This window comes from Tachysurus vachellii, chromosome 12 (assembly GCF_030014155.1).
Source record: "Tachysurus vachellii isolate PV-2020 chromosome 12, HZAU_Pvac_v1, whole genome shotgun sequence".
In the NCBI taxonomy this organism is placed as follows: domain Eukaryota; kingdom Metazoa; phylum Chordata; class Actinopteri; order Siluriformes; family Bagridae; genus Tachysurus; species Tachysurus vachellii.
Window position 1 is genome coordinate 16,001,732 of NC_083471.1, and position 25,798 is coordinate 16,027,529.

Sequence of the window (25,798 nt, forward strand, 5' to 3'; positions counted from 1 at the left end):
ATTTGAAAAGTTGTATTTTCAGGCATATTTTCCATGCCAAAGAAATAAACTACGTAGTGTAGTAAATGTTTCAGCCACACTACACAACGACACTCAAAATCTAAAGTAGCTTATAGCAGTCTGTCCTTTAAATGCCTGTTAAGATAATGCAACATATATCTTTGATTTGTTCTCAAAGCAGATTGAATTAAATTATTATATTCCATCAGTGTCTTATTGCCTGGAAATTATAGCTATTTATTTTCTGTGTGTGTGTTTCAGTTATCTGGGGGAGCAATGTGATGACATGAACTTTGCCAATGGAGATGGCTGTTCAAACCAGTGTAAAAAGGAACCTTTGTTTAACTGCCTTGGTATGTAGTGCTAAAAGTTTATGCTTTTTGGGAAACAGGATACTTTTTAAACTAAAGTAGCATTTTATAGATGATGCATCAACAATAAGCTGTTATTACTGTAGATCCCAAACAGTCAAGGACTGCATCTAATGTCATTTGAATTTTTAGACCACACTTGTCCATAGCTGGTGTGATCCTGCTTGTTTAATTTATAATTTCTGGGGATAAGTTTAAAGACTCATCTTTTGTCATTTTAGTTGTTGTGTTTATCAATGCCTTTGCCATCCTTTTCAGTTTACAGACCATATGAATTTATCTTCAGGTCGCACACCAACGGGTGACATTGCTCTTTCTAATGCATGATTAATCAGAATGGGTTTTCTGTTTGTTATGCTAATACAGCAGCTTTATTTCTGAAGGTTAGTAATTAGGCCTTCTAACTGACATGATGTGAACTCTTAAAGAGCCACAAAGGCTTCTTAGTCTAAAGGAAAACTGTTGCCATACAAAGACCTCATAAAATCCCAAAGCATTGTGCATTATGCAATGGAATTAGTAGAAATTCTAGGACAGACTTTTGTGTTTCTTTTCCTGCTAGAAGTGTTTCATTCATCATAAAAAAAACTTCTGAATGAGAGTGAGTCATCAAAGTGGGGTGTAAAAAAGGGGAGAAGAGAAGGTGAAAGTGACCAAAGAATCCTGCAAGCCTTTGAAGAGTCCCTCTGAATGTATATCGGCTGAAGGGATGACCTGAGACATTTGTAGAAGTGTGCCCTCTGGAGTGCACCCTCAATGTTCCGCACAGCTTAATTAGCAACTATCCTCTAAAAAGAGACCATCAAGCCACTTGTTTGGATGGGGTTCAATGAGTTCATGCTTCACAGATCCTTATTTGTCTTGTGTCAGCATTTTAGTGGTATTTATCATTCCCAAACTTATCAAGATTTGGAGCTATTATTTTACCTGGTTAGTCTCACTGCAAATAAACTTAACTCAATTTGACTCATATTGATACATATTCTATTTTTCTGACAGTTCTATAGCATAGTTTGACTGATAACTGTCTCAGAGGAACAGTTAGCATAAAGGATCCTGTCATTTCAACAGCATCTTGCACTATGATGTCACTTAGTTTTCACAATATCCTGCTACCCCTTTGGCTTTCTTTTGAAGGACCACATAATTTAAAGTTATTCCTACATTCTACTATCATACATTCTACTGTCAACGAATAACTTTACAATACATAGTGTTATTTTCCATTCTTCATCTACTGCTTTCCAAGTTGTAAAATATGCAACATGCCTTGGCTTTTTCTCATGATAATGTTTTTATTTTACTTGCATTTGATCTTGAGCCAACAAACCCACAGGGAGCTTAAATATTTCAGAGAATAGTCTCTTTTATTTTTCACTGTGTAAGCTGACAAGCATGTGGAAATATACTATTAATGAGACAAACAGCTTTATAGAATTGCTTGTTTGGTAGACAGGTACTTCTTAGACCCCCTTGTCCTGAACACTTTGTGACCTCCTCTGGGTGTTAACACTAATCTCTGTCAGTGGCCCATCCTACTCATGTACATAGTGTCAGGGATGGCTTACTTCCATTGATAAGTGGATATCTGCTATAAATGTCTTCTGGCTGGCTGCATGGTTCAGTGGCACCCAATGGCTTTTGACCAGAAGGAATGAATGACAAAAGCAGGTTATATGTATGGACTACTTGACATTTAAAAATTTTATGGATAGGTTTATGGCAAGGCCAAATTAGGGCATTCTTGTATATGGGTTAGAAAGCTATTATCAGCCAAATTGCTACAAACATAACAAGATAGAACTAATTCAATAGCTCTATTTAGGTGGGAATCTGCATTCACTGAGCACAGCAGCTTTGAGTAATATTCACATCAACTCTCAGTATGGGTAAAAAATGTATTTGTATAAATGCTGATATCCTGAGATTTTTTACACACATGCAATCTCTAGAGTTTACACAGAATAACTCTGCAGGTGGAAGTGCCTTGTTGAAGAGCAAGGTCAAAGGAAAGAGACCAGAATGATACAGGCAAACATAAAAGCTGCAGTAACAGAGATAACCACTCTGTACAATTGTGGTGAGCAGAAAAGCATCTCAGAATGCATATCATGATGAACTTTGAGGCATACAGTATGTGCTACAACAGCAGAAAACAATGTCAGGTTCCACTTCTGCAAGAAAAGAAAGTTACTTAAATGGCATTTGTCTATTGTTGCTGACCGTATGCATCAATTCATAAACACAATATGTTTAATTACACAACTGACACTTCTAAAGGCTACTTTCAACATGGTAATGCACCATGTCACAAAGCAAAAGTCGTGTCAAACTGGTTTCAGGAACATGGCAATGAGTTGAGTGTTCTTCAGTGGCCTTACAAGTCAAAAGATCGGAATCAACAATTTTGGGACGTAACAGAAAGAGAGATTCACAGATATTGCAGAATACATTCATTTCAACATATATCAGTATCACAAAGGAATGTATCCAACATCTTGTGGAATCCATAAAACAAAAACATAGGAGGCCCTAACAAGCATTAGTGTAATGTTTCTTAGTAAGTGCTCAGTGAGTGTATAATACAACAATTTTGGAAACAAGAAATATATTTAAGATACAATATGACAAAATATTCTGTTTATTTTTGCTGATCTTGAAGAAGCATGTTTTATAGCACTTTGGCTAGCTTCCTAGATAGCTCACTTTGATTTTGACATTCCCAAAGGTCTTTGTGCAGTTAAAGGAAATACAGGATTCCTTAGAATGACACCCAACCAATCGAATTAATCAAATTCAAAAACAAATTGTTGCATAACTTTCCATAGCTGTGAGTTTTATCTGCAGATGTATAAGAGCTGGAAGAAGGCAGAATCTAACTTTATTTCAGAACTTTCAAACCTTGTTGTAAAGGTCCAGACCATTTTAAATAAAACAACAAATCTATCTTTTCTATCCAGACATGCTGGAGGAATTCAAAACAAGAATCAGACAAAACACAACTAGGTAACTAGAAAAACAAGCACCTGCAAGAAAACATAGAAATCAGAATGCCACAGATTACAATAGCAAAAAAATAAGCAAGAATTTAAAGAAACACAGGGGAAACAAGTTACTTAAACAAAGAGGTGGAAACAGGGAACAGGTGAAGTTAAATACAGAGACTCTGAGTAGATAACAAGAAACAGAAACAATGGGTAATATATTTATACAAGATTTGGAAGCCATTTTATTATAGCTAAAATAGATGTGATAAACTGTACAAGGTACTGAATATTTACCCAGATTGTATATACTCTACGAACTGAGGATAGGCATTTTTTGTTTACTTTGCAAGCCTTTGCAAAAAAAAAAAAAAAAAAAAAAAAACTAGCTACATTTGTCACATTGTCTCAATGCAGCTTTACAGAAATATTATAGAATAAAAATGACAAAGTTTAGAATTTCAATTAATATTTATCCCTAATGAGCAAGCTTGAGGCAAGGAAATACTCCCTGAGATGAATGAGAAAAAACCTTGAGAGAAACCAGGCTCAAAAGGGAAGGCTCATTTGGGCGACACAGGAGAATGAGAATATAATTAATGTCCTTTGTACAACTGAATCTGTGAGAATTTGTCATAGAATGTTAATTTTTCTGTCTGTATTTTTCCTCTCATGTAGATGAACCCAGTCTTTGCTACTTCTATGATGGTGATGGTCTTTGTGAGGACTTTGAGCGGGAGAGGAGTGTGAGGGACTGTGGGCTCTACACACCCAGTGGTTTCCTGGACCAGTGGGCCACAGGGGTGGAGGTTTCCAATGAGAACAGAATATATTGCCCTGCAGAGGTGGCTGCAGGGTATCCTGCTGTGACAAAGGTGGCAAGATCTCTTTCTCACACACACACTACCTTATCTTTAAAGTTGGTTTTCAACCACAGTGGCTTATATAGTACTGAGAGTAATTGAAGCTGCTTCAACAGGTTTCAATTAAATCAAAATGTGTGAGCCCTCTCTTTGCTCTGACAGTGAATCCAGACATGAATTTTAATAATAAACTTTTAATGTTGATGCTAAACATTTTGATAATTTTACCTTAAAATATAGACCTGTACTGCATCACATGTAGTACTGTTTGACATACTGTACAGTTCTGAAGCTGTAAAGTTGTGAAGTGTAATAATAAGTGTAATCATCCCATTATCCAGGGTGATTTCAAGTTATGTTGTCTTGAGTTTTTCCTTGACACTGATGCCACTAGCTTGCTCACTAAGAAGCTAAATCTACATTCAGATGCTTCCAAAGCTGATTTGTGGCCATGTCTATTGTTGAAACTGCTATGGAAATTTAAAAAAAAGTATTTTAATTGGATATGATGTTTTAAACACTGTTATAAAAGTGTGGCTACTGTCACTGAAAGATTTTTAAACACTGGAACATTTTAAATGATGCCTGAAAACTGAGCAGTGTTATGTTTGGATATTTCAGTACGAACTATTTAGCATTTTCAACATTTCTTACTCTGTATTTTATGTTGCTTTTAACAATGCTGCACCCATTAAAAAAAAAGTACTTTGCTGAAAAAAATCATGTAAGATAACTGTTCTCTCCATACTATATAGGTTTTATAAATGCAATGATTTGATTTTACTAATGCCATTCAAAAATACATTTTTATAAATTTCTTTTGTCATGCTTCTCTTGTTTAGATAGCATGTGTTTACCTTTTGGCTATGTTAAAAATGTAAAAATAGAACGGAATAGATGATAATACTGGAATGTTATCGTTTTGTGGTACTAAAACTAGTCTAGTAGAAAGTCTAGTAGAATACTACTAGAGACTTGCGTGTGAATATTAGAGAACACAAAGAAAGCTGGAAGCAATAATACATTTCAACAAGGAGGCATTATTGAATACCTCTAGTATACAGAAGTAAGGAATCCATAAGCTTTAACTACTGTGAGGTTGAGCTTTAGAATCTATATATGTGAAATTATGTTTATTTTTTAACATGTCATAAAATGTACTTATAAAGTCCACATGAAGTTAATTTGAAATTATCTTAGGACTAAGAATGAGTTAAGAGTGTATTGATGTAAGAAAACAGTTAATATTCTATGCAGGGTTTCAACAACATCAACAACCATAAACTATAATTAATGTTTAGTCACGTGACACTATGTTAACAGTCTATAGATGGTTTGTTGAGTGTCAATAGTGGTCAGGGATAATCAAATGCAGGGATAATCAAATGATGGACAGCCACCTGTTTTTAAGACCAGCAAAGTTCACAGCTGGCAGCTCATCAAGAAACAAGGTTTTATAAACTTTCATAGATTTTGACATGGTTTATTAAAAAAAATGTGATGAAAAAGGAATGTTTATAGATGAATGAACAAAGAAGTATGTGTTTATTTTCTACTTTCAGTTCAAAACAGATTCCTCATCTGGTCAGAATCCATGTCGTTAGTCAAATGTGTTAATGTGAAACACAAGTGCATTTAAAAACAAAATAATAGTAAAAAAAAAAAAAACATGCCAAACGTACCAGGAAAAAAGCCTTATTTATGGCTAAGCATTAAAAGGTAGCTGATGTATTCATTCAGTTATGATAGATGCTTATCCAATACAAGTAAGGAATTTTACGTAGCTGGACCCTCACACTTTTTAGATGAGAATTTCTTGCTCTATGTTATACAATGAAGTTATAAAATTTACTGTATTTTACAGGTTTTGGTTTAAATTCGGTTAGATGTTGCATTTATTTGATGTGTTTTGAATTTTATGAGTGCAAGATCCATACACAATATGTGTGTGTGTGTGTGTGTGTGTGTGTGTGTGTGTGTGTGTGTGTGTGTGTGTGTGTGTGTGTGTGTGTGTGTGTGTGCAAGTAAAAACCGGGCACAGTGTAAAGGCCAGACAGTCACTGTACTGCTGATGAGGCAGAAACTCACCAACATAAACTACTCCAGAAATACTAGGGACATCCATTGTGCAGAGAGAGAAGACAGCCTAACTGTTCCCACTGCTCCTGTTACATTCACATGCGCACACACACACACACACACACACTACTCATAATTAGTGACATTTACAATCTTGGGAACTTTGCAGCTCTCCAGTGTCACCTAGCGTCTCACTGCTGTCACCCCACACTTGAGTTCAGTGGGTTCAGATCAAAAAAGTTTTCTGTAAGCTTCTGGTATAATTGACATGCTGCTTGCAAATGTCATATGAATTGAATAAGTCAGATTCAGTTATTCTTTATAAGGCATCAGCTTAATCTTTATTGAGTCAAACGTGTATGGTTTATGCAACTTGGGAATATTTGGCTTTAAAAGAGACCACAAGTGTTTAAGGGACTTTAGGTTACATTATCCCTGCAATGTGGGATTATATTTGAGGAATTTCTTTTAGAGATCAAATTCCTGTTACTGGATATCTAGATCTTTATGCTTTATCCAAGACATCTGAAACATGCAACCCCTGAAGTGCTCATAGGGAGAGAGTTTTGTCTCATCAAAGGGACAGTGCTGTGTCTGCCTAATTATAATTCCCAGATGGCCTAAATTTTATCTTGATAAAGCAAATGCAATCTGGCAGTTCCCATCTTTACTGAAATGTTCTTCTTTAGTTAATGAATTTATTTTGAACCTGTGCAGTTATGTTGGAAACATGTTTATTTTGTTTGATTTTTTTCCCTCATTCAGGCTGTTGGTATATTTACTACATCTAGACTGTAGAATGTTAAGAGTGTGTGTGTGTGTGTGTGTGTGTGTGTGTGTGTGTGTGTGTGTGTGTGTGTGTGTGTGTGTGTGCGTGTGTGTGCTTTCAGAGCTGTCTGTCGAAGGTGTTTGACCTGTCTGATTTTGGGGTGTCTCAGTATGCCTGGTTTCCCTGTGAGGAATCACAGCGGCACAGCTACAAGACTCAGTACAAGTTAAAGGTAAGATATAGAGTGGAATGACTAAAATTGTTTAAAATAAGATTTCTAATAACCCCAAATTTTAAGCAACACCAGTTTTTTTTAACTGCTGACAAGCTTCGATCAGTACTGAAGCCACCTTTTCAAAACTCTTTGTTATTTTGAAACACTTTCTTTGAAGCATGCCAACCCCTGCTGTATTTAAAGCTGCTTCTGAAAACGTACTGCAAATATATAGTGCTCTTAGCCGGTGTAGTGTAAATGAGAAAAGAGTTCATGTATTTCGGAAGATGTGTTTAATTATTCTATTTTGTGTGAAAGCAACGAAAAATTTTGTTTGTCCTGCATAGACTTCTGTTTTGGTGACTGTGTGAAGAGTTTTGCCAATCTGACTTCACTTTTTAACAATTCATGTTAGCACTTTTTAGAGATTGTACAAGATTGTCAATAATCATTTTTTGTTCTATACACATCTTGTTTTCAATACATCATATAGATTATGATACATCAGTTGTTTTCAAACTAAAGAATTATAAAAAAAAAAAAAAAAAGAACAATACAATATTCCAACATTGAAACAAATAAATAAGTTTTCCAATGTGTTTATTAATAAAAATATTAATATTTAGTTAATATTTAGTTAATATTATATTTAATATTAATATTCAGTCTAATATTTAATGTTGACCATAAAGACTGAAATTATATTTCTTCTTTAAATACAGCAGGGGTTGGCATGCTTCAAAGAAAGTGTTTCAAAATAACAAAGATTTTTTTTATGGTTGCAAGTTGCTGTCCTTTCATGGTTTCTGTGGTGCTTATTGCATCTGGAATGGCCATCCTCTGGTCAGTTTTGTGCACATTCACATTCAGATTAATGACATACATGCCCTGTAAAACATCCAAGTGCTCTTTTGTGGGATTTCTTAAAATCTGATAACAACTTCAACCCAATATATTGCAGCATACAGTTTATATAACCTCTTGACATCCTCTTAGCTGAATGGCAAGAAGAACTAAATTTAACTTATCATGCTTATCAAGCTAAATCATTTTATCCAAATAACTCATATAAATATATATTTTACACAATCCCAACCCAAATGGTATTTACAACAAGCTAAAATCTGCCACTATTAAAACAAGGGGAAAATATTTATAATAGACATAATCAACTTTATTTTTTATAGCACCTTTCTTAAATTTAAACAAAATTTAACTTTACCAAAAAATAAAATTGTAAAAGAGGCAAAAATAATGATGCTGTAAATATAGGTAACAGAAAAATAAAAATAACAACATAAAATACTGTATATTTTGATAGTATAAATAACTATCATGCTTATCCAACATTCTTCTCAGGCATACTATTCCCACCCCATGGTAGCTGCTGCTGTCATAATTCACCTGGCTGCAGATGGGACCATCTATGGAGATCAGACACAGAGCAATGTCACCGTCCAACTGGTGGACACCAAGGAGCAGCTCCACAATCTTGGTTTGTCTGGCTTCATTCATCATGCATTTACATTATTTATAATACATTATATATAATAAGCATCGGAATCTTATTATTGACATCACACTTTTAGTTCAGTAGTCCTAGGTTTGTTACTTTATGCTTGATAATTACTATGCAGATGTGCCAGTAGGTGTAATGACAAGTATTTACAAAGTTTCAAATCTTTTGCAGGCGAATGGAGGCTGAGTTGCAGAAACAACCCTCTAGTGATCCCTGTGATTCATGACCTGAGCATGGCTTTCTACAGGACCAAGGCTATTGTAGTGAGCTTCCAATCAGCACTGGTGGCCATTTCTGGAGTGGGTTTGCGATCTTTTCAGTATTTTGACCCCATCACAATTAGTGGCTGCCAAAGCAATGAGATTTACAATCCAATGGGGCAAAGGTGAGCGTTTCAATGCAACTGCAAATAAAATTATTGCGACGCTGATTCATCGCTTACATAAGTGAAGCCAGACTCTGTGATAAACAAATTTGTACAAACCAATGTATCTGTTGATGTTCAGTGATAATAATTATAATAATAATAATAATATAACAACAACAACAACAACAACAGAAATAATAATAATAATAATAATAATAATAATAATAATAATAATAATAATAATAATAATAATGCTTCTCTTGTAGTTGTGTGCATTACTCATGTGATGCCATTGACTGCCAGAAGCTTATGGTGCATAACTCGGAGACGAAGTGCAGTAGTCCAGGTTACTTCAATGGTGTCCGCTGTATAGTCACCTGCGACCGTGGATACACCCTCAAAATCCACAGAGATGACGAAATCATCAAAACTCAGGTTTTGCTCTTATTTTGTGTTTTAGGCTGTTTTATCACCAAACCTTTCATTTTCAAAATGTTCAAGTCTATCATTTTTATACAGTAGTATCATACACATACACACAGGAACATGCAAGATTTTACACCTACACTACAATAATCCTGTTTCATGCGCTAAGCACTTATGGAGTGAGTAGCAATAAAGTTTTATGGATCTCGTGGGTTGGATGGAGCAAGCTATCAGAGAAGAGAACAGCACTGGCGCTCGGGCCGGTGAGCTCTGAGCTGCTGTTGGCTTTTCCCCAGGTTATGTCTTTCTTCCCAAACCACATTGTTTGAGGAGTCTGAAACCATGGGAACAGTCCATGTGGCTCAAATAAAAGCAAGGTTCTCCATTCACAGAGCAGGGAAGAGAGAGGGAGGAAAAACACACAGGGCAAGCCAAAAATTAGTGAGAGGCATTGTTAAGTTTGCACAGCATTTCACAGAATTTACATTTCCTCCCTGACACACTGTTCCTCCCTGTTATGCTTATTCATTTTAATCGCTAAAAGAAAATGTTATAATTTATAATTAATGAGCATATAACCTTTCTTATTGTGTACAATGCAAAGATACTGCCTTTTCTAAATAACAAGACTGGAAGACAAGACTGGAAGAAAAAAAATAATTTTAAGTCATTCACAAATGCAAAACGATTCATCCATATATGGGCCAAAATTATTTCTGACAATTGGCATAGTGTATATAGAAGGACCTGTAGATATCTGTAACACAGGGTAATAGTGCTGTAGAATTTTTTTTGTCTCATATTAACATGAATCAAAAGTTACATTCTGCCACACATTTAAAGACAAAATAATAAGCACAAGTTTGTTCAATTTCCAGACAATAAGTTCCATACAACTCGGATGCATGCATGTTGGAATGTGAATGCAGATTTGTTGCAAGTTTTTTAAAGTGCATGCATTTTCAGGTTTAATGCAGGTCCAAAGAGGAAAAAAAAGACCAAGCAGAGTGACCAGCTTGCAGCAATTCTGACTACCCAACACAGCCTAACATTCCTTTTTGTTACATATAATGCTAAATCAGCAAAGCCTTACAAAGCCATACAGTACTTGCACAAACAATTATTTGCAATTATGTAATGAAATATAAGGCTCCTATATTTCCTCCATGTACTGTATGTTGGTTAAAAACTAATATAAGAAATATGCACAACAATTTAGAAAAATGCTAATAGTATAGAAAAATATTAACAGTGTAAAAACATAAACAGCATGTTTTGGAAATGCACGGGCAGTAGTGTATGTAGGTGTTTGGGCTGATTACTGCCAGAGACCGCTGTCCACTGAGAGTTTTGGCTTCCATACAGCAGCTATTACGCATTAGGAAAGAAGAGAGAGGCAACAGACAGATTTTCTCGGGTTTTTGGGAGGCCTTGGTTTATATAACAGCACTATGATTTGGGGCATAGAACTGGGGGGTTGCAGGGGCCCTTACAGGGAAGATGTCTGGACTGGTTATGTAAGGTGAGAGAATTTTCTTTAAGTCTACTGCCTTTGTTAAAATAACAACTTTTACTATCCCTGGTACTAAAAGCACATTTGTACTCTACTGCATTATACTTAGTTATGGCAAATCACCCAAGAATCACAAAGAAAATTGGTACTATGCAAAACATCTATATAATATCCACTATTCTCTAAATATCCCGAGTACATGAAAACACGTTTGTTTCCAGGGACACAGAGCTAGTGTGTGGCAGGTTTTAATCAGATGCCTTGCTTTTGAACTCACCTGAAGAAACTTTGTAATCATGCCAGGAAACAGAGAGAATAAGGAAGAGAAAGTGAGCGAGAGAGAGAGAGAGAGAGAGAGAGAGAGAGAGATGGCCTGATGGATGATGGTATGAGGGTGCCCAAGGGCTTGCTCTGAAAGGGAAAGTGTTGATCCCAACACAGCAATTACTGCTTATCTGCTGCCTCCAGAGAGCACTAAAGTCTGCTTCTAAAAGGCCCAGTCAGTGAAAAATTTGTCATTTTACCATTAATGCTATAATGGAACTCAGAATGTTCCAAAAACAAAAGTCATACAGTACGTAGAAACAGCAGCACCAAACATTGTTAGGTTTACATAGTGTCTACGTGACGAGAAAGTAGCTTTGGAGCTGAATGATTTTTGTTCTGGTTGCACTGGTGGCGGCAGGGTGCCACATCACAACGAGGGCAGTGTCATTTGTGGCCTCTGTATCCTGGCGGCACACCACTTGTTTTTGCCAGGGTGTTATTGAAAGCAGAACATGTCCTGAAAATCACCATTAGACAAACAAAAACATTTCAGAAAGGCAAAAGGAGAGTTCAAGTATTACTTTCCTTCTCTTGCTTTTCTGTTTTCCACAATTGTGTGCATGTATGTGTTTTTGTATATCGGTGGCAACCAATTGTCATAAGAAGAAAATGAATATCCGACATTTTTAACCTTGTGGGGCGTTTGGCTGATTAGTTACATTAAGGTTAGAATTAAGTTTAGGTGTTTTAATTAGCTGTATTAATAATTGTCACTGGAATGTCCTTACAATTAAGACCCACATGTGTGTGTGTGTGTGTGTGTGTGTGTGTGTGTGTGTGTGTGTGTGTGTGTGTGTGTGTGTGTGTGTGTGTGTGTGTGTCCAAAGAGAGAAAAAATCTTGGGGTGGGGTGCAAAAGAAATTCTAACAGGCATCAGGGGCATCTGTGTTGAATTAGGCACAGTAGTCAGTGGTAGTTAAATTCTCAGTGGAGGAGGAATCAGAAGCTGTAAATTTTTAAAAGAAGGAAACTCCTTGCACGCAGACACCCCTGCTCCACTCCACGTCACTTCCCAACCTAGATATGTTGCCAGTTGCCATTCCTTGCTTTGTGAGGGAAGGAGGAGAAGGAGGAGGAGGCAACCAGTGACAGCCTGTTGAGCAACAATTTCTAAATCTAGAACATTGTGTTTGTGTATTTGTGTGTCATTCAGTGTGTCACTGTGTATTGTGCTTGTATGCTTTGCAAAATGATGTTTGGTATTTAAACAGCCCCCTCATTGTGTAGATGTGTGTGTGTGTGTGTGTGTGTGTGTGTGTGTGTGTGTGTGTGTGTGTGTGTGTGTGTGTGTGTTCAATGATGACTTTGTGTTCGTCCCTTTCTCCTCAGGCCAGGCTCCTGACATCCCCTACAGCTTGGCTTGTTTCTTTAATGGCTGTTGATACAATGTGGGGTTTGGTTTTGGTTTTGGTTTGAAGGGGTCTGAAGAGGAGCTCCTCTGATGCCTGCTTTATGTTCTTCTTTCTCCTTAGGGTGGTTTTATTAGCAGGATAATGATACTACCTCTATATAACTCAACACCTAAATCATAGAGATGGAGCCTTTCTACTATATCATCATCTCAAGTTGATTTTTGGTCATTCTCTTATGATATTATTTTCTGAATATAAAACATAAGGACAACATAAAGACAGTTTTGCTTGTAGCTTGAAATATTCACCTGAAATTTAGAAAAAGCTTGCACTGTCTCGCCACTGTGCTGTTTTCAATAAGAGCCCTTGGCTGAAAAGAGGAAAAAGCTGAAAAGAGGGCGAGTTTTGGAGCTGGATCTGGATTGCATTTCAACTGTTTCCTGCTGTTTTGTTTAGTTTTAGGTGCTGGTATATTTCCTGAGAGGGTACAGAACATTAGATAAGCATTGGATTCCATGGTCGTACTGCATTCCAGACTGCCTTAAATCTGCCATTTGAGAGGGAAAAGGGAGAGAGAAAATAAAGAGACTGGGGTCAAAGCACAACAAAAAATGCAGTTCCCTTCTGTGTTTAGTTTTGTGGATGTGAGCAAAAGAACGTTTGCCACAATAATCTATGCTCTGCCAGCAAAAACTGTTTGGCTTCAAAGAATCTGCTTCAACAAACATCTCTGACATCTCTTTTTTTATGACTTGTCTTTTTTCATGTCTTTTGGCTCTTGTTATAAACAAATTAAGAGATCTATGTGAGAGAAGCGTGTTTTATTCTTTATTTCACTAAAAGACAGACCTTGTTTGTGCCTAGTGCATACACACAGACAAATTCTGAGTGTGATCAAATTTGTATTTGTGCCTATTGCTTGCTGCAACACCAAACAACAGACAACCCATAGCGCAACAAATAGCTCACTATAGTTTTGTTGGTTTAATCATTTAAATTTGTTACATTTACAAGCAGGTTTATGCATCTTATTGAATGAACAGCTTAAAAAATATCAACATAACAGTAGGATTTATCCTCCAGTATGTAAAAATAGTTTCTCTTATTTTTACCTAATCGAGAGTTTGTAAAGATAAATAAACCTAACTAGGAATTTGCAATGATCCGATAAACATTGCATTTCACAACACATGAGGGTCACTACGATACCTCAGTGCAAGCTTCTGAGGCTGAATGATTTCCCGTCAAAGCCGACCGCTTCTTGCTCTTGACCCTGCGTTTGGCAGGAATGTTGCTGAACCATTTCACAACCAGTGAACTGACATTTGTTGGATGGGTTCTTTTGCATGCTTGCCACTGTGGTTCTATGGGGGGAAGAGAAGACAATGGTGGTGTTTGGTCAGTAAAAAAGAGAAAGACACTCTGGCTGGCCCAGCTCTTCTTACAGCACTGATGAGGTTCTGCTAATGTCTTTATAGGCATTCCACACTCCAGAAATGACTTATTAAATCAGGACGAAATGACCCTTGACTCCCACCGACTTTGCTCCTGACAGCTTTATATGCTGCACACAAGTCATTTATTATTGGTGGCCACCTTTGCAGTGACCGCTGGCCCTGCTCACTCTCATTAAGAGATCCATCACAGACACAATAACTTTTTTATTGAGGAAGAGGAGGGTTCTTTCTAATTTTTGGGTATTATTGTCATTCCTTTCAGTGTAAATTTAAAGCTACTGAAACTTATAATATCATATTTAGATGACATTTTAACTCTTGTTCCTTAGTCGGACTCAATGGCCACCCTCACTTGTGCTGATGGGAAGTGGAACAAACAGGTGTCATGTGAGCCAGTGGATTGTGGACGCCCAGACAAATACCACGTGCACCTGGCCAATTTCAGTTTCAATGAGGGTACCACTTATGGCAAGAAGTGCACTTTCCAGTGTATGCACCCAGCACAGTTGTTAGGTGAGTTCAGGACAGTAAGTCCACACAGACTGCCACTGGTTTTATTAGGTCAACTATGTACAGTTGACAGCACTGATTCAACCAGAAGACAACATGAAAAACTTGCTTAGGAGACTTGCTCAATAACTTAATGATTTTTGAATGAAATGTTGGTTTTATATACCAGTATAGTTTGTTTAAAACTCAGTTACACATAGTCTAACAGTTTAAACTGCAAAATGTCATGTTTTAATGATTATATCAACTGATATAGATGTGAAACAAAGTCCAACTATTGTAAGGAAACCATAATAATTATGTGCGAGTTTGTTTCATTAAGTGGTATCTAGATGGTTTAACCATGATTTAGGGAAGAGGAATTTTGTTGGAATTCCACCCCCCAGTTCAGAGATTTTCAGAGAGACTTCAGAAAAAAAAAGAAAAAGGAAAAACAAAAACTATGATTTCTTACAGGCAGCAATAACCTGCTAACATGTATGGAAGATGGCATGTGGTCCTTCCCAGAGGCTATGTGTGAGCTGCGCTGTTCTATGCCTCCTTCCATCCCCAATGCCATCCTGCAAACCAAACGTTGCAATGCCAGCGGTCTCAAAGTTGGATCTTTCTGCAAGTACAAATGCAAGCCAGGCTACCATGTACCTAGTGCTGATAACCCTAAAAAGTGAGTCACCGCTATCTCTGAAGAGACCAACTGACCATTTTGTTATAATTACAGTGTGATTGTATTAATGTACAAACTTTATATAGTGATAACATTCATAAATTAATAATTAAAACACACTGACTGCTTATCATAAGGCATTATCACTATGCTATTAACAAGCATTTACCTATATTGAATAATACATTTCTGATATCATAAAAAAGAAAGAAAAAAAAGAAAAAGCATCAAGTTATTATTACCTTCGTTCTTCATTATTACTGTCATTCAGGAAATTCATGGCATACATTTGCACACTGGAACATGATTGGCTCTTAATATGTGATACAATTTCACTTGCCTCTGAGATGTTTAGAATTGCCAGATTCTACACTGATCGAAATTGTAAGATATATATTTGTTTGTTAGATGTGTGCATTCAGGGGGGTTTCCTGGGTGACTGTGGTCATGTTGAATAGTGCTTGTGTGTTTACCATGTTTTGGTGAAGGTTAGGCATTAATTAAGCATTTGTTTATACATATTCAGACGGTCGTTCACAAGACAGTGTACAGAGAACGGTACCTGGCAACTGGGCATGTGCGTACCAGTGACATGTGACCCACCACCACCAGTCTTCTATGGCAGCTACCAGTGTACTAATGGCTTCCAGTTCAATAGCGAGTGCTGGCTGAGCTGTCCTGAGGTTAATCACATGGTAAGAGAGCACAGCCCCATTAAGTCAAATCTCGACTATCATTTAGAATCTTCTCACCCACCACTTGCTCTTATTAACTTTCTTATTTCATGCCGTGTTAGTAAAGAACATCCCACTGGACACAATTGGTCTTCACAATCTATGTGTGTTGTTTATTATATGTATATCCCATCGTTGAAAGTGCTTAGAACCATGAGTTGGCAGAGTATGTTTTGAAAAAACATATGCTTTAATGGGTATGTGCCTGCATTTACCTCCAGACAACTTCCTCCACCGTGATCCGCTGTAGAAAGGACGGGAACTGGACTGGCTCTTTCCAGCTCTGTCCCCAACTGGAAGGCCAGTGCGCCCTCCCTCAGAACCTGAGCCCAGACATCAACCTTACCTGCAGCAGGGGGCATGACATTGGTCTGTACAAACACACACAATCCATAGTAGTCATAGCCAGGGATGGTTTTAGTCAATTTAACTTTTAAAGCATAGCTTGCAGAATTTTAGATGCTTTTTAAAATAAGTTTATCTCAGAACTGTGTGTGTAATAGGAGAGCAATGTGAGCTGACATGCAGAGATTCTGGTAGCAGTGTGGTGCTCCTCCCCAGGAACATGACTGTGGATGCCTTAGTGAAAGACCACTGGAGAAAGCCACCCAAAGTTAAGGTGCACTCAAAAACCTCACTCACTCTCTCACTCATTTTCTACCGCTTATCCGAACTCAAAAACCTGGTCGTATATTATTTTCCTAACCATCATACTGTAAATAATATTATGAAGAATATTGTCCAGATTGTATTTATAATGTCTATATGTATCCCCTTCACTAGACGTCTCATATTCATAATGCAATTGTAATAAAAGCAGAATATTTAAATAGGTCTAGAAGTTATGTTAAATATATTTAAGTATGTATGACACGGTTAAAAATCAACATCGCTCACAACAGTCTATATAAAAGGACAATATAAACAATGGAAACACTAAAGGTGGTCAAAATAAACATCTGTAAATCCTTAAATACAGAGCAGTCACAAAGCCAGCTTTGATCCATGACCATATTAAGAAAAAGAATAAAAATAAATTAATTATTACCAGTAAGGTAGAAATGATAAATGCTTTCTTTTCTGAGTGCCAAAATTCCATGTCATTTTGTTTATCAGGCAGAAAGGAGAAAAATGCAGGTGGACCACACATACACACACAAACATTTTCTTTTTGCCATTTTCAGTATGTTCAAAAAAGGAAAGAAAGAAATGGTTATAGAAGTATGGCATAAAAAAAAGATTAAAACACAAAACCCTTCCTAACACACAACTGCTGTCTGGTTGTGTTCTATAAAACCATGTTTTTTTACCCTAACCAGTGGCATACAATGTAATATTTTTGCAAGTTAGTCAGAGTCTAAGCTAGTCAGAAAACGTCTGTCATAAAAGGTGGTTCAGTCACAGACATGAGACCGCAAGGATGCATATCTTTGTTCCTCTTTTCTCTGGCCTGACCTGGAACACCTTTGTGTGGTGGATGACTGGAAAAACCAGCTATTATTTCCCTGAGAATTAATTTCCCATTACATCTGTCTGACCACCACTCTGGAGAAGAGACACAGGCTTGACGTCAACTGTGACATCACTCTTAACTTCCCTTGAACCATAGGGGCTTTTAAACCATCAGTCTTACAAATGAAAACCCTTTCAAAGCATTCACTTCAGGAAGGTGCTCTTGGGTGTAGGTGGTTGTCGTTCCTTTAGCACTATGATCATTTCTCATCGGTCTGTCTCTGCCACTCAAGTATACTGCCAAACTTCTCATTGCTTGTTCTGCTGATGGGAGAAGACCACAGACACCAGTCTAGCCACTAAAAATCACTTTGGTCTTAATAAATGACTCATTGTTTAGATTCATAAAATGACAAACAAAGTCAAGGCCTGCCTTGTGTTTTTGTGGTGAATGAAAGGTTTCACGCAATTTCAATAGCACTGAATGAAAAGTAATTTGACACCATGAATAAACAGCTTGAGGCCCTGAAAAGGTTGAGGGCTTAAGAAAGAGACGAGGAGTATCTATCTTCATGATTTATTATGACATTGACTGATTCCTGGTGAACTGAATGGTGTTTTTGGTTGATGACATTCCTGTGAGTAGTTGTTTCCTTGAGAGGTTGTTTGACTTTTTTCCCGCCACCTCCAAACAGTTGTACAGTAGGGGATATTTTAAGAAGCCTGACTGTTTTCCATTTACTTTGTGAATGACCCACCATATCGAACTAAGTGGTGGCATCTGAAGCTTTAGAGTATGTATGAGTGTGTGAATGGTGCTTCTTTCTCACTCTGACCTTATACAGTATGGCCCTGTTTAAGGTCAGTATATTGATGGACTCATGTGTTGAATTGGAGAGTCTTTGCAGCATTTGTATCCTTAAGAAAAAAAACATTTAATGTGAGAAGACTTTGTTGGAAAATCTTAACGGATCAATGGAATGTCTTTGCAAAAGTGGGAAAAAGAAGAACAGCCCTCTGATAGGGATAGTATACAAGTCTATTTAAAAGGAAGCAGGTAATGCTTGTCCAACCCAGACCTTTAGAGAAACTGTAAAAACAAACAGTTTCAGGAGCAGACGGTTTAAATTAGGCCTGAGTAAACATGCTGCCTGGGTCCTCTGTGTGACACTGAATGGTGTGTGTGTGTGTGTGTGTGTGTGTGTGTGTGTGTGTGTGTGTGTGTGTGTGTGTGTGTGTGTGTGTGAGGATTGCCCAGGCCAAGCCTCACCATCCTAAGCCACGCTGGAATAGTGGGCATGCTTTTTTGGAAATGTTATATTTATGTTTAGCCTTTTCCACTCTTCATGGCTTCTGGAGTTCCCCCACAGCGTGTCATTTTGCCTCTCTAAACATCCTCTCTACCTGTGCTAACTCAGGAGCCTCAGCCAGCTACTGCTCCTTACATTTAATGGCTCTCCTACCATGCCCAACTCTTAACTCTTACATGCAACAAGCCCAATTCTTTACTTCCTGTATTTTTATTGAGAATAAAGCCATGGTTTTGGTGCAGGTTTTTTGTTTACTTCATCGCATGCTCGGTTTACAATCTTCTAAACACAGCTTATTCAGTTATTCATCTTAAAGCATAGTTTTCAGCATTAAAAACTACTATGCTACTATATATTTTAATTACTAAGTAATACAAATGTTATATTTGTGTCTCTTTTGCAGAGTATTGTGTGTACAGTTGTACTGAAGTGGTATCCAAGCCCAGAGATGCTCCATTGCATAAAAGGCTGTGAGGTAAGATGGGTCTTATTTGCTACTATTAGGACTTTCATTTCAATAATCCTCCATCTAAATCACATCTATCCATAACAATATTACCATTATTTGCTTTTCATAATGAAAATTGGGGTTGGGTTAAGGGGGGTTAATAACAAAATCACACTGAAAACCATTATTTAAGAAAACTTCTAACAAATCATCTTTAATAACGCAGTACTGTAATGTGTCAGTGACAACAGCTCACCCATCACCAGTATTTATTTGTGCCCAAACAAGACTCTTTTGAACCAGCCACATTCTGACCCACTTTTAGCCACAGAATAATTAATTAGCAGTCCCCTGGAAAGAGTAGGTTTATGGTGCGGAGATGATTTCGAACTCGAAAAGGTCACAGGTGTGCCGAGCAACCTTTGGAGCCTGTCAGGATGGAAATATGTAGTAACTCTCAAGGGAGACACATATAAGTTTAATAGTGCTTTAGTTTCCCAATTAAGAGAGGCCTACATCTACATACTAACTAATTTTTTCCAGGCAACATAATTGCAACAGACTCTGTCTGTGTGTCTATTTTTGCATGGTGTGGGTGCATATGTGTGAATGCTTCTCTCTCACTCTCCATCACTCTCTCTCTGTAATTTTAGAGCACAGATTTATTCTGGCTGCATGCCATATGTTTATGTTCATTATGAAGACTTGTGTATGTTGCATGGTATTTGATTCAAAATACATTCACTGAGCAAATATGTTTTTTCTCTCTTCTGTAGCCTTTCATTGGCGATAACTACTGTGATGCCATCAACAACCGAGCGTTCTGTAACTATGATGGTGGAGACTGCTGTCATTCTACTGTCAAAACTAAGACGGTAAGTTTATGATGTGTTTTAAAAATGAATTGCTTTTCACAATTTATGTCTGGCTATTGTTTGTTATTTCAGTAGTGGGTCAGGAGAAAAAACAAAGCTATATAAGTGATGTTTTGGGTCACATGACCATGCTTCTATTCTTTAATATTTATTGACCACCACATATAATATATAGTTTTCCATAAGTACATACATACAGAATTTCCATATGAATGCTGAATAGACGAAACACCAGCCAGGAATGTGTTTCATTTTGTAAACCATATATTTAAAGTTGCTTATTACAAAAAAAGGGGTTTCCCTGCTGTATATTTATCCTCTTTTTACTTGAGCCTCCTACATTTAACAATGGAAAAGTGACCTCTTCAGACCTCTTCAAGTGAGTGAAACATGTAATCTCTCTTGCAGTTGGCATGGCTGGTGTTATGGTGTCAGTAGAAATAGCCTTTATGTTAATAAATTAACCATTTGACACCTAATAAAAAAGGATTAATAAAATAAAACATTGAATCCTCTGACTATTATTATCACAAAAGGTTTCACAAAACTACACATAGTCATCCTGAATTTGTTACTGTCTTCAGTTTAGTGGTTTAGTGAATTTTTTGTTGTTAGTAGGTCTGTGCTGGGTTTCATTTCAGATGTCTTATAAAGAATCTGAATCAACTGCCACTTGCATTGTTATTTTACGAAGACAAATGTTTCAATACAGTCTCCCAGAATGGCACAGCAAATATCACATCACTTTTCTTTTAGCCAAGGTCTTTTCCTCCCAAATGCACCATCAATAGGGCATAATTACTCTAACAGGATATATGAGCAACTGGGAAACCCTGGTCTGAGTGGCTCACTGTAGACAGAAAAGCAACAGTGACACAAAGCATCCTAATGGTTCTGTGGGACTTGAGTAGGGCCAGGTCATGATGAGTCCTTGCTGTCAATTCATGTGGTCTGACATGAGATCACAGTTGAGGAAGTTACTTTGCTTCAAGTAATATACTGTACATATTTTGTTGGGAGGAGAGAAAATATATCTTAATCTCAAAACTAATCCGAAATATTTATAGCAATTCGGGAATTAAGTAACTATTTCAGAATTAAATGGATTGGTAGAATTTATGGCTGGATTTATGTTAAAACTGGGGAAAAAACACTAATGTTATAGAAAGATTATATGATTCTTGGGTAATTTTCCTATGATTGATCTCAATTATTCTTCTGTAGAACTTTTATTTATTCATTGAATGTTGTGGCTAAAAGACAAAAAAACTGCCTGTTGGTTCCATAATATTCCCAAGGAGACTATCAACAATAAGCATATCTCCCAGGCTTCTGATAGTCTACGTGACGTCAATATGGATAAGGTTAGTTGTTGTAAGAACATCTAGTAGCTTTTAGATTTGGAAGAGTCAGTGAAGGGTTTTTTACTTCTCTGGTTATTGCAAGCCCAAGTCTCACATTGCTGAAATATGTTTCATGTTACTCATGTTAGAATTGATTGAACTGCATATTTATATATGTTTCAAAACACTGATATGTGATACTTTGGTATTAATATGAATGAGAAGAAAAGCTGCCTACATTTATGTTGTCTGATTTTGGCAAGTAAGTTCCACCCAAAGTAACAATACATCCATAATTATACCCTTTACAGGGTTTTTTTGTTTTGTTCTGTTTTGTTTTGTTTCATTTATTTATTTCAGTTTTAGTCTTTTCAGTTTAGTCTTTCACTTTTTTTCTCATGGAATTACTTTTTTCCTTTTACTATAGGTGCACTTAAATTATTCACAGACATGTCTCTGATAGTAATTTCTGCTATTAGCCAAGGTTGTGATAATTACGTCTGCAAAACAAACATGTAGCCCAGGGAATGTGCATAATGGTTTTTGGTCTTCTGAGCTGTGTTTTTGTTTTTAACAATTGTTAAGATGCTTGAGGGCAATAAAAAGGTTTTTCACACATTTGCACAAGCACACACATGCAATGACTGAAGAACTATAGTAAGGAGTATAATGATGGCAGAATGTTGTCAGTTACAGCCTGTGGGCCAGAATGAATGGGCCAGACTTATACTTGGGAAAATCCCTCATATTGTATGTGAACACTGAGAGGGAAACCCTGGGTGTTTCTCAGGGCAAAATGAGGCTGTTCCTCCTTCCACTGCTCCATGCACAATACAGCCCTTGTTCCTCTTCTTCCATACACGTGCTGTTGTTTTTTTTGCTATTTTGTTTTTTCACCCGGACACTCTGTCCTGATGTTGCCTGCTATGTCTACTTTGATAGGCATGCCCCTTAGCTGAGTGCATGGTGACATACAGGAGAGGACTGCAAACAATGTACTACTGTGCTGTTTACACGCAAATTGACACAAGACCTTTGGGTTTGAGCTTTGTGCATGACGTGCAATTGTGGGGGCAACTTTAAATGTAAAAAGAGAGTTTTATGTACAGTAGCTGACCTTAAACATGATTTCCAATGCTACTGGAAGTTTCATGCAGGTTTGTTTATAGTACATACTGAGGCATTTTCTGGGTGTGTTGATGAAATGGATGGCTCTTTTCCAGGTGATTCCATTCCCCATGTCTTGTGACACCCGAGAAGACTGTGCATGTCGAGACCCCAACGCACAGGAGAACATTAAAGGGATTCGACACCGAACACTGGGCTGAGGCTGTGTCACTGGAGGTCATCCTGGTACCACAGGGGAAAAACAATTAAACAAAAAACCTTTCTCTCTCCATGCTGCTTACTAGAGGGCCATTCCACTCATGCTGTACCCTGACATGCCTGTCGATGAGCTGTTGCCAACTATGGTATGCTGCTTAACAAGAAAAAACACATTAAAATATACAATGGTAAATAGGGTTCAATTATGGAGGGATAAGTGCAGCGTTTTAGGATCCAGCTCAATAAAAAATAAAAAATCAGAGACGTCATCAATAGAAGCTGGATGCAAGCCCAACTTGACAGTTTTCTTGCTTTGGATTCCCTAGTCCTTATTTGTAAGGCACAACTGCAGCAAATTGATTAGAAAGCAACACAGAGAAAACCATTTCATGCTCTGATTGTTTTGTTTCTTATTTTAATAGAAACCATTTATTCTTAATATAACCAACAAAAAGCAGCAAAGGAAGGACTAAAAAAGCTAGCAGTCCTGGAAATTCCTAAGCTGACACTTCAGAGAAATCACTTCAGCTATTCATAAAAATGCTCCCACCCATGTCCTTTAGTTTCCCACTGATGTGTTTAACAACAAATGGTCTGTTTTAACATAGGAAAAGCAAAAAGCCCTTCTGAGGCATTTTGACATATATTCTTGAAAAGCCAAATGCACCACTAAGCTGCATGAAAAATAGGAAACATAAGGAGTCTCTCCTTGACGGATTGGACGGTGAGTAGGGAAGACATAAATCAGCAAAATAAAACTGCAAATCACTAAGAAATATGCACACCTGAATCTGAAAAGTATCAGATTTTATTGGCTTTATTTTATTGAATACTTCCCTCAGAAGAGACATTCATTCAATAAAATTCAGCCCTAGAGATGTGTGTAATTAAGAGCATGGGATCAAGAATAAGACAAAAAAGAGAGATAAAGACAGAAAGCGCAGCTGTCATTGTTATATTTTCTGCTTGAGCCATGCAGACAGATATCTCCTCAGAGTGTGTATGCAGTATTCTGTCCATCTTACCTCCTGCCATAATGCAGCTATATACTGTACATTTAAAAAGTATTTTAGAAAGTCTATACATCTCTGACACATGTTTAGATACTTACTGTATTTATCAGTCTGCAGGAATTACATACAAGACCTCTGGACTATATTTAGGTACTTGGCATTTTAACCTATTCAGCAAACTATTTGTTTTATCATTAATCATACACAAATCCAGTACTGTCATAGCAAGCAAAATTTACAAAACCGTAACCAATTTAAAATTGCATGATGAACTTGTCAGGGAGACTGGGATGCTGATATGTGACCTGATGACTGATAGTGCTGTGCTCAGACACAAGTTATCAGTTCTAACTGTGTATTAGGTATATGCTAAATCTTTTTTAACATTACAGCTGCGGCTTTTTTTAAACTTTAACTTTTTTTGCCAGTTCAAATGGTGAACATTATCCAATGATAATAATGAAATCAATAATCATTATCCCACACTGACTAGTATAGCCTTGCTAAACTTTCTGACAGCTTTCTGAGGTAAGCTTTAACAGACTCTAACATGTATCACTGTAGATCAGTAAAACACAATGTCATACAGATGCCCCATCAGCATGAATAATGAACTAAACAGAATTATCTTAAGTTTGAAACCAATGAAGGAATGTATAGCACCATTTTCTCGTCATTAATTTAAAATTTCCACATAAAATGGCCATTGCAGTAGACATATAATAAATAAATAAATAAATAAATAAATAAATAAATAAATAAATAAAAAGGGTTATAGATGATTACCAAAAAAAAGCTAATTAAAAACAGCTGGGTTTCGATTTCAAACACTGACCTATCATGTCTACAGTAACTTATTGAGGTATGTATCATTCATTCATTCATCTTCACTAACCTCTTGATCCTGGTCAGGGATTGCAGTGGATCTTGATCCTTTCCCAGGAACACTGGACATGAATAAGGACTATTCCCTAAATGGGACATCAATCTATTCCATGCCACTCGCTTTCATTCTTGTCATACTTATTCACACACTTATTCACAGGGGACATTTATTGTATCTACTTACTGACATGTGTTTGGAAAGAAGACAGGAGAACCCAGAGAAAACTCAACAGACATGGGGAAAACATACAGAACCCATATTTGGGACTAATGGTTAATGACAAATACAGTACAACAAAAAGTAGTTTTTCCTTAAAAATAAGCAGAATTTATGAAGCATGTCTATTGTTTCTCACATCACCAATTTCTTTATAATTATTATTTATAATTTGATTATACTTGGTTTTTTTTTTTGCTAATGTAAAACCATATCTTAGTTCCATTGTTACCATCAGACCTTTAAAACTAATTTCAGCTTTTATGAAAAATTATCATCTGTAGGCTACTGCAAACATGGCCAAACAAGAATAAATTATATTGTCATTGATGGTAATTTTTGCATAGTTCATGTGTAGGCAAAAAAAATCTAAAAAGCAGGTTGGTTATAATTTGTCATGAATAATTAATCCTAGTATTAACTCTCCTGTGCATTATTAATATAATGTGAGTAGTTTTTAATATAATCTTTTTCAAGAGATTGCATATATTCTTAAAAATGTAGTAGAGTCTAGTCTATAGCTGCATTCCAATCAATAATATCTTGTAGCCCCTTGTGCACTTTCCATCCGTGCAAGGTCAACAGTCACAGTATGACCTCATCCAGCTGCAGAATGGCATAGAGACATTTATCTTGCACAGTGTCCATGAACCCTGCCCCACACACTCACACTATGGCTTCCTCTTGTGCATCTGTTGCTGATAATGTGGGAACAGCAGTTTAATACATAGCTGTGTAAATGCAACACTGCACATTCAGCACAGACTGGCTGTGTCAGTT

The 25,798-nt window shown here is 36.9% G+C and overlaps 1 protein-coding gene across 1 annotated transcript in view; it reads left to right on the forward strand.

Moving 5' to 3' along the window:
• pappab (pregnancy-associated plasma protein A, pappalysin 1b) overlaps positions 1-24,677 on the forward strand; it is a 57,308-nt gene extending 32,631 nt beyond the window's left edge. Inside the window, exons 9-22 of the mRNA XM_060883244.1 lie at positions 262-353; positions 4,034-4,230; positions 7,188-7,298; positions 8,640-8,775; positions 8,971-9,184; positions 9,433-9,601; positions 14,571-14,754; positions 15,208-15,415; positions 15,942-16,110; positions 16,371-16,518; positions 16,653-16,768; positions 19,315-19,386; positions 20,136-20,234; positions 22,801-24,677. Of these exons, the coding sequence (XP_060739227.1) occupies positions 262-353; positions 4,034-4,230; positions 7,188-7,298; positions 8,640-8,775; positions 8,971-9,184; positions 9,433-9,601; positions 14,571-14,754; positions 15,208-15,415; positions 15,942-16,110; positions 16,371-16,518; positions 16,653-16,768; positions 19,315-19,386; positions 20,136-20,234; positions 22,801-22,905 (2,020 nt within the window). The 3' untranslated portion in view covers positions 22,906-24,677. The remainder of the gene's footprint in view (positions 1-261; positions 354-4,033; positions 4,231-7,187; positions 7,299-8,639; positions 8,776-8,970; positions 9,185-9,432; positions 9,602-14,570; positions 14,755-15,207; positions 15,416-15,941; positions 16,111-16,370; positions 16,519-16,652; positions 16,769-19,314; positions 19,387-20,135; positions 20,235-22,800) is intronic.
• The last annotated feature ends 1,121 nt before the right edge of the window (positions 24,678-25,798 follow it).